Source organism: Schistocerca serialis, chromosome 2 (assembly GCF_023864345.2).
Source record: "Schistocerca serialis cubense isolate TAMUIC-IGC-003099 chromosome 2, iqSchSeri2.2, whole genome shotgun sequence".
NCBI lineage: Eukaryota > Metazoa > Arthropoda > Insecta > Orthoptera > Acrididae > Schistocerca > Schistocerca serialis.
Window position 1 is genome coordinate 327,758,573 of NC_064639.1, and position 13,567 is coordinate 327,772,139.

General features: G+C 40.4%; 1 protein-coding gene across 1 annotated transcript in view; it reads right to left on the bottom strand.

Annotated features, from left to right (window-relative positions):
* Positions 1-13,567, bottom strand: part of LOC126455955 (synaptic vesicle glycoprotein 2C-like) — a 124,962-nt gene that overhangs the window by 7,141 nt on the left and 104,254 nt on the right. Inside the window, exon 6 of the mRNA XM_050091712.1 lies at positions 3,538-3,659. Within this exon, the coding sequence (XP_049947669.1) occupies positions 3,538-3,659 (122 nt within the window). The remainder of the gene's footprint in view (positions 1-3,537; positions 3,660-13,567) is intronic.

A 13,567-nucleotide genomic window follows, 5' to 3' on the forward strand; every position in this document is an offset into this window, starting at 1 on the left:
GACTAGTAGTAGGGTATGTATTGTACGTAGATGTAGATGCACTTAAACAGGTTCACCACCATTGTATGGATGAAACAGACACATTATTGACATGCTCCAGAAACCATCCCTTCGGTCGTAGAGGACAGATTAAGACACACTTTCAAAATAAGAACAATGAGATTCAGTATTCAAGAATGGACACTGCATATCACAGGTTATTTCATTAATAATATGAAATCGAACTGCAACAAAAATAAAAACGTTGTGTAACAAAGCGTCAGATGTCAATTACAGGCCCATAAAAGATAGAAAGGCGCTTTTGTACTACGTACGTGATATCAGTACCAGTGCAGTTAATTTATACTTGTCTTCCTGCTCCAGGATAAAAGCAACATGGCTTTCTGCGACAACTACGTATTCAATAACTGCAATCGAACTATAACATCGGAGAGACACACATCCCTTGTCGCTCTGATACTGGTGGCAACGCATGGTGAACACTGGAAACGCCGAGGGTGCAATCTTGGTCCATCACCGCGCAACCACAGGCCACAAATTTTGGAGATTGTTTGGAACTGGGTCAAGGGCGGGCTCTCGCTAAATGGTGCGTCACATGTTCTCACATGGATTAATTTGTGGTGACCAGGGGAGCCACACAGACTTTCCCACATCCGCTGAATGTTCTCAAACTATTCTGAAACACTCAGGGAGCGACAGAGTCTTGCGGTGCTCGCAAGATGCAATAGGCAGAGTGATGCACATAATAACACAGTAAGTTCCTGCATCGTTCGTCGGTGAGATATAACTATCAAAAGCCCAGTATTATTCCATATTAACGACCTCCAGACAAAAATGAATGAATCCTACGGTCGCAGGTTCGAATCCTGCCTCGGGCATGGATAAGTGTGATGTCCTTAGGTTAGTTAGGTTTAAGTAGTTCTAAGTTCTAGGGGACTGATGACCACAGTTGTTAAGTACCATAGTGCTCAGAGCCAGCCACAAGAATGAATCCAGACATGTTGGACCCTGAGGAACAACATATGCTACTTTAGGAAAAAAAAAAACGTCTGTGAGCGTGAAGGGGGAATGGAACTTCTTTTTAACATCAATGAGTACAAATAGTCTTAAAATCGGTTAAGTGTGAGTGGGACAGGCCCTCTGAGGGTTTCGAACAAACTTTATTATGTATATAGATAGATCATCCAGCACAGGAATCGAGAATCTCGACGATGTTTGCGTGTTATCGATATCGATACTGTCAAGATATCGGTCCTAGGAATTCCAATACTCTTGAAAATATTTTGAGTTTCAAGTTTAAATTTGTTGTGTAATTTCGCATCTGTTATTGTAATTCTTGAGAAAAACGGTTCTTAACAGAGGTACAGACTGACAGTCGGATAACCAATGACAATAGAATATTTTTTCATGTGATATAATTGCAGATGAATGATTTTCGGATTTCTCCCTTACTTGTGCTGTGAAATATCGCTTCTTGCCAAATTTCATGATCCTAGATCAGCAGGAAGTACCCTATACGTTCTGATAAACGAGATTTCGAGTATCAAAACGTGTGACATAAGTGGCCGTATCTTTTGACTACATTGACTAAAAAGCTTTGATTTTTTATAACACCAAGTGACCGCCATAGTCTGTGACATAATTTTCTACTTGATACGTTTACCCGTTTCTGAGGAAAAGGGCAGCAAGCAAGACGTTGCGTCCGACGTCAACGAGTGGAGCGGTACCATGCAGGCATACAGCCCCTCCCAGTAAGGTGGCTAAGGCCGTCGCATTGATCGGAGATTATGTTGAAAAAGAGGGTTTTGTAGCAAAAAGAGTAGGGAATAATGTGGCATATTGGAGCCCTGAATAAAATCAATCTGCTTTCAGAAAAAAAAATATGTTGCATTACTTGTTGAATGCCCCTCGTAATTACGCCATTCTTTTTATCAGCCAAATCTTCTATTCGGGCTCTCTGGAAAGAAACGTTAATTATGATATTATTGAAAATACTGGAATACTTCAAGGGATTTATCTGAAAAGCCTTAGAACTTCACCTCTATATTGTTTACTTTCTCCCTGTTGCTCCGGCAAATCAGTAGTTTATATGTGATGAGTGATGTCGAGGAAGTAGGATACTGTACGTCCAATAAAGTCAGCTGTCCTCGCGTGTCTACCTGTTTGGAGAAGCATAGCTCGTTTTATGCCTCCCTGTTCCCTTCCTCAACTGCCCTGCTACTTGACGACACGACTCCAAGCACATCATCGCTGTTACGAAGTGTGTGGGCACGAATGTGCATCTATGCATGGTGCTGTTGAAGTAACTATGCATCATACAAGTTCTATATTACACAACAAATTCAATAATTTTTAGCTTCTGTTCCTCAATTGGTAAAAACGGAACCCTTATGGCATTGATTTGTTATCCATTTGTCTGTCTGTCCCATTATTAATCCCATCATCTACGTACTGCATCCTTGGAGTGCGCCCTTCATTGGGTCAAACATATGGAAGTCGCAATGTGTGGGATCCTGGCTGTTGCGTCGACAAGGAAGAATAGTTCAGTGAACATCACCATGACTTTACTGGCTGACCGTGTCTCTTTGAACTTTTTCTTCGGAGGAGAGGAGTGGCGCCACTCCATGGATTGCCATTTTATTTCCAGTTCGAAGTAATCAACCCATGTTTTGTTACCTGTGACCATGTTCCACTAAAAATTGTCACGACCAGCCTCGTAACTCGCAAGCATTCCGCACAGATGGTCTTTCGCTGTTCTATTGTCTTCTATTAAGCGGCGAGGAACCCAGAAGGTGCACCCTTTTCAGTACTCCAACTGGTGGATGAGTGTGGGAGCTCTTCCTATAAGACGTCCAGCTGAGCAGCGAGGTGTTAGTTTGCGATCCGTCGATCACCTCGAATGAGAGCGTCCGCACGTTCCAACATCGCACCAGTCACGGCTTGTTGCGATGACGACAAACGCCTCTCCCAATGACCCGTCGTGCTTTTGTTTACTGCCAGATCTCCGCAGACTGTCTGCAAGTGCCTATGAATAACGGAGATTCTCTGGCTTTCCGGCAAAAGAAACTGAATGACAGCTCTCTGCCAGGAACGCCCCTCCGTTGCAGACACCGTTTTGAAGGCTACGTACAGTGGCCGCCACCTATCGAAACTTCATGAAACTACAGGGGCTGAAGCGGGAATACTCCATGATGCCGCACAAAAAAATTCCGTATTTTTTCAAGCGAAACCGGCCGAGAAAAAATGTGTTGTTTTACTTATTGAACGCCTCCCGTAGTTGGTACAATTTTTTTGTGTCGCTGGTCACGGCGGAGGTTCGAGTCCTCCCTCGAGCATGGGTGTGTGTGTTTGTCCCTAGGATAGTTTAGGTTAAGTAGTGTGTAAGCTTAGGGACTGATGACCTTAGCAGTTAAATGCCATAACATTTCACAAACATTTGAACAGTTTTTTGGTACAATTTTTTCAAGAAGTGTCTACAAACCTTTGAATTTGAACACGAAAAGTGGAGAAAGAAGGGGAAGAATGTGTTGCACTTACGAAGAGAAGCGAGGTAGGCGGCCACCCAACAGGCGTTTAGCAGCACCAGGACGCAGCCGCGCAAGCGAGCGGGCAGGATCTCCGCCAGGTATACGCGAGCCAAGGGTCCCACGCCGCCCAACCTGCCAACAGAGCAGAGTCGCTGCTGGAACAACGTGAGTTCTCTCCGAGACTGCTGGACAGCGCTAACCTACACTGAAGAGCCAAAGAAACTGGTACAATTTCCTAATATCGTGTAGGGCCGTCGCGAGCACACAGAAAAGCGGCAACACGACGTGGCATGGACTCGACTAATGTCTGAAGTAGTGCTGGAGGAAACTGACACGATGAATCCTGCCCGGCAGTCCATAAATCAGTAAGAGTACAAGAGGGTGGAGCTCTCTTCTGAACAGCACATTGCAAGGCATCGCAGTTACACTCGATAATGTTCACCTCTGGGAAGTTTGGTGGCCAGCGTAAGTGTTTAAACTCAGAAGAGTGTTGCTGGAGCCACTCTGTAGTAATCCTGGACGTGTGGGGTGCCGCATTGTCCTCCTGCTGGGATTGCCCAAGTCCATCGGAACACACAATGGACATGAACGCATGTAGGTGATCAGACAGAATACTTATGTACATGTAACCTGTCAGAGGCGTATCTAGACGTATCGGAGGTCCCATATCACTCCAACTGCACACGCCTCACACCATTATAGAGCCTCCACCAGGTTGAACAGTCCTCTCTGACGTGCAGGGTCATTGGATTCATGAGATTGTCTCCATACCCGTACACGTCCATGCTCCGATCAATACAATTTGAAACGAGACTCATCCGACCAGGCAACGTGTGTCCAGTCATCAACAGTCCAATGTAGGTGTTGACGGGCCCAGGCGAGGCGTAAAACTTTGTTTCTTGCAGTTACAAAGAGTACACAAGTGGGCCTTAGGATACGGAAGCCCATATCGATGAAGTTCTGTTGAATGGTTGGCTCACTGACACTTGTTGATGGCCCTGCATTGAAATCTGCAGCAACTTGCCGAGGGGTTACACTTCTGTCACGTTGAACGATTCTCTTCAGTCGTCGTCTGCCCCGTTCTGGCAGGATCTTTTTCCGGCCGCAGCGACGTCGGAGATTTGATGTTTTACCGGATTCCTGATATTCAAGATATTCTCGTGAAATGGTCGTATGGAAAAATCCCCACTTCATCGTAACCTCGATGATGCTGCGTCCAGTTGCTCGTGCGCCGACTACAACACCACGTTCAAACTCACTTAAATCTTGATAACCCCCCCATTGTAGCAGCAGTAAGCGATGTAACAACTACGCCAGACACTTATTGCCTTAGATAGGTGTTGCCGGCCGCAGCGCCGTATTCTGCCTGTTTACGTATCTCTGTATTTGAATACTCATGCCTACAACAGTTTCTGTGACGCTTTAGTGTACAACGCCATCCTTCCTCTTCACTAAAGCTACTAAAAAGCGTATAACACTGTAGCAGCTCCGACAATGTGAATAGACCCCCAGCCGAATTGCCATATCCTTAACTCTCCTTAACTCTCGCAGTACATGGGGGATGGGGGAGGGGGGCCGGAAATGGGGGTAGTTTATGTCTACCTTTTCAAAAAAAATATTCATTGCTTATTATGAATTCTTCTATCAGATTCCACAAATGTTTGAAATTATTCAGTTAAAGTTAAACCAAAAATTTAGGACCTAGTAGTAAATGTCACTTTTCACAGTGAATGTGATATTCAACATTTTCAGGTTTAGGACTTTACGTGGGCAACGGCCTTGCCGCAGTGGATACACCGGTTCCCGTGAGATCACCGAAGTTAAGCACTGGCTGGGTGACCATCCAGGCCGCCATGCGCTGTTGCCATTTTTCGTGGTGCACTCAGCCTCGTGATGCCAATTGAGGAGCTATTCGACCGAATAGAAGCGGCTCCGGTCAAAGAAAACCATCTTAACGACCGGGAGAGCGGTGTGCTGACCACACGCCCCTCCTATCCGCATTCTCACCTGAAGATGACACGGCGGTCGGATGGTCTCGATGGGCCACTTGTGGCCTGAAGACGGAGGGCTTTTAGGACTTTACGTGCACATCAGTATCTCTTTAAAAAGTATGTTGTAAGTAAAAGTCAATAACAATTAAGGAAATTTGCATTTTTAATTTCTTTATGGTGGTCATTTAGTACTATAATCTGGGTATGCTTTGACCGATTTTCAGATTCAAATATGATTATCATGATCGTTTTTTAACTTCTGTGGTATTTATGGTAGTGACCATAGGAGCTTCTAGGAAAGCATTAAATACCAATTAGTGCAATACATTTTCTAAAATGCATAGCATGTAATCGAAAAAATTGTAGGTGGTTAAAGCTAGCAAGGGTTTGAGGATAAACTGACTGTCCAACAGATCCACCACAACTGTCAGGTAAATACAGTGATGTAAAGTTTTTCTTAAGTGCTTTTTTAAGCCTCATAAAAGAAAATAAACATAATATGCTACATAACTTAAACCGTGTGATCCATAATCAAAATTATAAATATAATGACTGAGACTAGGATGGATACAGCTTCAAATTTAGCTGAGCACAATACCTTCAGTTTCATCCACCTTAAACCTAAATCCGGTGCAGACGGAACTGAGGTTATCTGTTCTTCATTGATCGAGTCAATATCTAGTACCTGTGACCGAACAAACTTCATTTCTTGTTTACAGATATATTTGACATTATATGTTATACATGAATCACTGTCTGAACCACAATAACTTCCAATCTTAACAAAAGTTACTGGCATTTGTTTTTGTTATTTGTAGGCACATTAACAATTACAAATAAGCTATGGTCTATATGTTGCTGTTAAAGTAAGATAATTGGTAAATCCTGGAATTAACTGGTGCAACCTAAAATTTACCGTCGCGGTGTGGTAAAAGTCCGAAATTTCTCATTATATACATAGATTTCGAAGTTTTACCAAGAGACATTGGTAAATCTTTGGATTTACCAATGCAAACTGGTAAAAGCTGGATCGAAGACTCCCGCTTCCGTCGTGCAGGTTCAGACAAGTTTCATTGTTTCCATTTTTGTGTTCGGGTAAGTTTCCTTGTTGGCAATTATGAGTCTTCAGTCCGCTTACCTCTGCGTAGTTTCAGTCAGTGTCGAGCACCGTGCATACGATCATCTTTGCGACTCGTTTTAATGGTGTTTCTTCTGCAGCATTGCACCAGAATGAGTGACGTTATGCGTAAAAGATTTTACGAACTTTTAAGTGACTCAGTGAATAAGAAGGAAAACAATTTTTATGTATCCAGAATGAGATTTTCACTCTGCAGCGGAGTGTGCGCTGATATGAAACTTCCTGGCAGATTAAAACTGTGTGCCCGACCGAGACTCGAACTCGGGACCTTTGCAAAGGTTCACTACAGACGTTTAAGGCGATATGATGCTCTCGAAATCGGAGGTGAAGAGAAACTCATAGCACCAGTGTCTGCTGGAAAAGAAGAAATTCGTTACTACGTTCGTTTTGATAACTGTTTAACGTACTACATGAGACCCACATTGCTATAGGCCATGGCGGCCGAACACAGATGATTGTGGAACTGAATCGTAAGTACAAGAATGTTGAGTCAATCGTTACTTATTTGAGATTATGTCAACCGTGTCAGAAAAAGCAAAAAACATTGAAAAAAGGTGTTGTAGTTAAACCTATCATACACAGTGAAATGAATTCTCGATGCCAAATTTTAATCGACATGCAGGCAAACCCAGACAATAATTCGACGTTCATACTTGCATACCAAGATAATTTGACAAACTTTGTTTTCCTCCACGCACTAGCTTTGAAAAGCGATGATGAAGTAGCATATCACCTATTTGACATTTTTACCACCTTTGTTGCCCCAAGTATCCTTCATTCTGATAATGGTAGAGAGTTTTGTAACCAAGTCATTCAAAGTTTATGTGGGTTGTTGAGTGATATAAAGATAGCCCAAGGGAAGCCGAGGCAGTCAGTCTCAGGGATCAGTCGAAAGAGCAAATCAAGATATCGATTATATGTTTTCAACTTGGATGGAAGCAAATGAAACTTCAAAATAGTCTGAAGGGCTGAGGTTTGTGCAAGCAATGAAAAATACGGCTTATTCTGAAGGAATCAGATGCTCACCATATGAAGTCCTGTTTGGGGTTCCAAATGGGCATTGCGACCTCAGTTGTTCCACGTGATTTGATAAAAAGTGTAAACACTGAAGAAGACTTGGAAACAATGTTGAAAACCACTTCCACAGACTCACAGGAAATTGAAAATGGCGGCCAAGGAATTGATGCCAGTCAATCAAGTACTGGAGCAGAAGGAACGGAGGTAGAAAGAGCGGCTGCAGCAGGTGAGGAAGCACCAGAGACACAGGATTTGACGACAGTTAAAAACGAGACACCGGCACCAGCTGATGGTTGTGACGAGACGCTGACAACTTCCAGCAGTGTTAATAAAGTTAAACGGATCCGAGAAGCTGCCAAAGAACGTCTTCAGTTGCAGGCAAAGAAAATGAAAACGGGCTCATGCAACAAAATTTCAAAATCTTCAGTTGGACAGAATGTGAGAATTAAAGTACTGGATGTAGACAGTGCAAAAATTTATGCAACATCTATAATGGCAGTAGCGACCAATATTCAGGATGACGAATTTTATCAACTTGGTATCGAAGGTGGTAAACTGAAGTCATTGTACACTAGGAACCAATTTACATTGTGCAAGGAAAATTTTATCAACTTCGCAGAAGCAGCAAGAGAAGAAATTGGTCTACGAGAAGTGGTTGCCAAACAATCTTTTGTTGGAGGACAAGGGTTCAAAAAGTGCAATTGCTTAAAAATGTGTTCAACTAAAAAATGCTTGTGTAAATCGTCTTCCATACTATGTAATTCGAAATGCCACAAAAGACAGCCTTGTTGTAAAAAAAATCAAAGTTCACGAGGTAACATTTTTTACAACATTTTTCACTAATATGGACTATTGCTCGTTATAATCACATTGGAGTGCAAGAATGTTTAAAATACATAAATTTGCAATAAATACAAACTATTTCAATAAATTTCTAATTTGATTTTTTTTAATGAATACGGTTTTATTAGTTGGTATGGGTACATCCTATGATTTACCAAGGTCTCTTGGTAAAACTTGGAAATCCATGCATATAATAAGAAATTTCGGTCTTTTACCACACCGTTATGGTAAGTTTTAGGTTTCACCAGTTAATTATAGGATTTACCAGTCATCTTACTTTTACAGTCACATATATACTGATGGTTAAAGTTTGTATTCCTCGGTTCCATACTGTCATTAGCAGCAACACTGATCAATAAATTGTGTATCCCTAATCCTGGAGCATCATCCGTGGGTTTTATGATATCTTCTATAAAACACAAAAAATGCGTTTTTTACTAGTAGTAAATTTGAGTTTATAAAGTCGATATTTATGTATTTGAAAAACGGATAAGGTTTTGTATGTATGTCTTGTTACCACATGCTTTGGATTCCCAGGATTTTATGTAATTCAGTGTAGTTGTTTTGTTTCACAGTTTGTCATTTTCACCCATACAGAACTTAATGTAAAACAGTTATTTAATTCGAGAATTTACGACTTGGCTTCTTAAGATTGTGCCTACCATTAAATAATACTACTTGTATATGGAATATTGTAGGTGGTAACACACACACACAAACACACACACACACACACACACACACACACACACACACACACACGCACACACGCACATACACACACACACAAACACACGCACGCACACACACACACACACACACACACACACAACATTCCACGTAGTATTAATTAATGGTAGGCATAACCTCAACAAGCCCAGTCGTAAGTTTCCGAATTAAATAACTGATTTACAATAAGTTCTATATGGTTGCAGATGTCAAACTGTGAAAGAAAACAGCTACATTTAATTACATAAAATTCGGGAAATCCCCAGCATGTGGTAAAAAGATATATATATAAAATCTTGTCGGTTTTTCAGATATGTAAAACTCAGATTATATATGTACCAGAACTAAAAAGGCACTTTTCCTGTTTTATAGAAGATAACATAAAACCCACTAATTATGCACTAAGTTCAGCGAAACTTAAGAAATTGTGTTTTGCTCAAAGCAGACCCTCTCCCAAAAACAAATCTGTACATGATGTAGTTGAAAACGGCGATGACTTTGCAGTAAAATGATATCGGCGGAGTTTTCACAACCAGATTTTAACACACTTTTTTGTATGCAGTTACAAGTCGCAAGAGGTTCGCCAGCAGTCGCGCAAGAAAATCTACGACACATGGTATCATCTACTGTATACTTATGGAACTTTACCAGCAAACTGTCTATAATAAACACTCATTTGAGAGCCAGCATAGAGATTTAAAACATTTGGTATGAGCGGTCAAAGTAACCACGACTGTCAAAATATATGCAGCTTACGGTACCTCCAGCTTTGTAGTGTACGTTATTAAAAACATGCTGATATTGCTAAGACTGTGCCAAAAGATATTTTCAGGTTCTGGACCCTATTTACACACCAGTACTTCGATAAAAAGTATGTTGTTAATATAAGTCACCAATAATTAACGTATTTTGTTCTTTTAGCTTTCTTTAGGATTGACATAAAGTATTCCCCCCCCCCTACCCCCCTGGTAATGCGCGGTTATGGGGAAAGCGATTGTATTGCTAGGGCTAAACTCTGGTGTCCCATTGCATCACAGGTACACCACACAAAAAAGGCCACTCTCAGGAGTTAGCACGCTGATGCCGAATAACACCGCCTCTAGACCCGGAGCCCTGGTAACAGCAACAGTCTGGTGAGGGACAGAGTCCATTGGTGTCTTCAGGTAAAGAAACCCGGGGCAAGACGATACAATGACAACAGTTAAATTAAAATGGCAGAGAGAAAGCTAAAAAAATTCTCTGTGACATTTAATATATACGTCAAAAATTGAAACAAACAAATCAGATGTAAAGGAACACAGGCGCATATTATAAAAAATTAAAACAAAGTGATAACTGGTGTGTTATTCCCCAGACCTGGGGAAGAACCGAACCAGGTTCATAGCTCTCGTATAGTGTAAGAGCTATTAATAATTTGTATTTCTTTACAGTTTCAACTTCACAATCCAATAGCACTTCCTAAAATCTAATACAACACAATAAGCATATGAGTTTAACAGTGGCAGAATGTTAGATGCCTCAAAAGAAACTCATCCAGTCTTCACCCTTCATTTTCAGTTCATTATTAAACAGGCGATTCAGTTTCTTTCTCCGCCAACTTAAAAGGTAACGCTCTCAACTTCTTCGGTGTCAGTCCAAACAATCTGTCATTTATGTCTTTTAAATAAATCATAAGCTGTAACCTGTAGTGTATCAGGATGCTATGGATGGAGAAAGCAAATAGAAATGGTGTTTAAAGTAAAATTAGAGACTGTTCACGTCGCTTTATTTTGGCACGGATGCCACGGAAGAGTCGAGCGACTTTGACGCTGGGGGCGCGTGTTCACCCCGTAATACCTTAAGTTGAAGGTGTCATGGGCTGCCCGGAATAAGTAGTCTACCGACAATGCCAACGTCATCATCAAGGCAAATGAATTATCTTTTAATATACCTTTGACTGTCCGTACGTCCTTTAAGTAAGACGTGTTTTAGCTACTGGTGTCTGTTGTCATTGACATAACCTATTTGAACTACTGTAATGTATATATTAATGAGAAGTAACGAACTTTAAAATATAGAGAAGTTGAAATAAGAGTTCATTCGAAGTCATTTCGTAGCTCGGGTTAGAAGTTGCGTGATTTCTTTCCCTGCAAGACGGAACGGAGTCCAGGAGAGTTGGATGTTCGACCGTGGCGTTGGCACTGAGGATCCGGACCACCAAAACGTAGTAGCAAGTCATCAAGATGAGACGTCTGAGAAAACAAAAGGCTTACTCAGCCTGTATAAAGAATGCCCACAGGTTTTACCGCAGCCATTCACAAATTTTACGTCGTAAACTCTAGTGCATTACAGATAACACGACAAAATTTTCCCGTCTGCTTTTCGGTTTGAAAAGTCTCACCTGCTCTCTGAAGAGTTGTTTCAGAAATGTTGAACTGAATACTGGATTTGCTAAATACCATTTCTTTTTTCAGAACACCTGTTATTGCCCCTTCCATGTTTTCTGTGTACCTAATTTGACGATTAGTTTTGTATTCATATCTTATAACCATCTACGAAAAAAATTGTCATTAGCAACAATACGAAAAACCTGAAAATATAGTAATGTATTTTAGAAGTGTTAGAATAAACGTGAATACTAAAAAATTAACGCTAGGATAAAAAAAAATGGTACACTACTTGGGACAGTACCGACCCACGGTCCGTTCCGCCCCGGTCCGTTCTGTCGCTACCTCTTTTTTCAAAACCTACAAAGCCTTTTGAAAGATAAACGTCCTCTAAACGCACTAAAATCAAGTGCCTTACACGTATTTTGAGATTTTAAGAAAGAGAAAATTAGTAGATAATGGTTTTCGATTGTCTTGCAACATGCATGGGAAAAACAAGCTTAAACACATTACTTCCACAAAAATCTAAGTCAAACTCTCCTACAATTGATCTTTAATCATCTTTGTCGTTTGGATAATAGTTCCTGAAAGTGATTAAAGAGTGGACAAATTTGCGGCTATAGTTCAATTTTGCCCCGCGGTTTCATCCTGCCCTGATTCTCGTATGTTACATCCAGCTGAAGGACAACTCGTCACGTAACTATCACTTATGGCAATAGATTAAATCTTGTAGCTTCTTCTTGTCACAGAGACACTGCCTGGCAACACGCTACAGAAACAAAGATGTAATTTCTGAGTTACCCGCCTGAAGATGAGCCTGAAAACGTTCGCAAATTAGTTCACCGATGTACTCAAATATTTCAAACAGTGATTGGTGGCATTTTTCTGTATTTGTATTCTGTATAAAGTCACGGGTTCTAGAATACCCATAATGTATAAGGTTAATTGGTGCTTTCTGTATTTCATGTCACTCGTATTCTTTTGCTATTTACTATTGTATCCTGCCATATGTAGAATTTAATGAACTGTGTTTTTAATAAGTTAGGTGATAGACCATTTATGTGTAATCAGTATAATGCATTATTACGAAGGATCAGTAGATACATTTCATATATTATTCCTCACGCTGTAATGTCTTTATACCGCTTTATTATGGTGCTTGTGTGATCAGCAAAGACCACAATTTCTGCTTTATCAACGTAAAATGAAATGCTCTTTATAAATGTTTAGGAAATTGAGGATATTAACTACTGCTTCCCATTATTTTTATTCCTTAATGAAGTGTGTTATTAAAAACACCTCTCTTTTTGAAACCAACAATTCAGTTCATGGAATCAATACCAGAAATATGAATACTCTTCAGAAAGATTTAAAGTCATTTAGTTTGGCGCAAAAAGACGTTCATTATTCAGGAACACACATTTCCAATAGCTTACCAGCAGCCATAAAAAATTTAACTATCAACAAAGTTCAGTTTAAGTGGAGCTTAAAGGATTCATTGCCGGCCAACTCGTTCTAATCCATTGATTAATTTCTTAGTTGAATCAACTGTTTGTGTGTGTCTTATTAATAATCAGATCATTGTAAATAAGCGCTGTAAAAATGGTTTTTCCGTTTAATGTTAATTTATTCGTAAATTAAAACAAGGTTAAAATTGTTTTGACACATTCCTTGTCTATGACGATCATTCCACTTGAGATCTGCGGAAGCTACATAAGCGTACTTGTTCTTCATTGTAAATATTTATTGTGTCATCTCTCTTTCATTATATGTTTTTCATCCTGGATTATCTCTTCATTATGGATCAATTGGAACGAATAGCACATCTGAACTAATCTAATTCTCATCTATAGCAAGAAAAGGAGTAGCTCCAATCCTACGGAACACTAGTAATTACAGTATTGTTTGTTTATTCGTACTTTTTTGTTTTCGTGTCTGTCGAGATATTAAATTTTG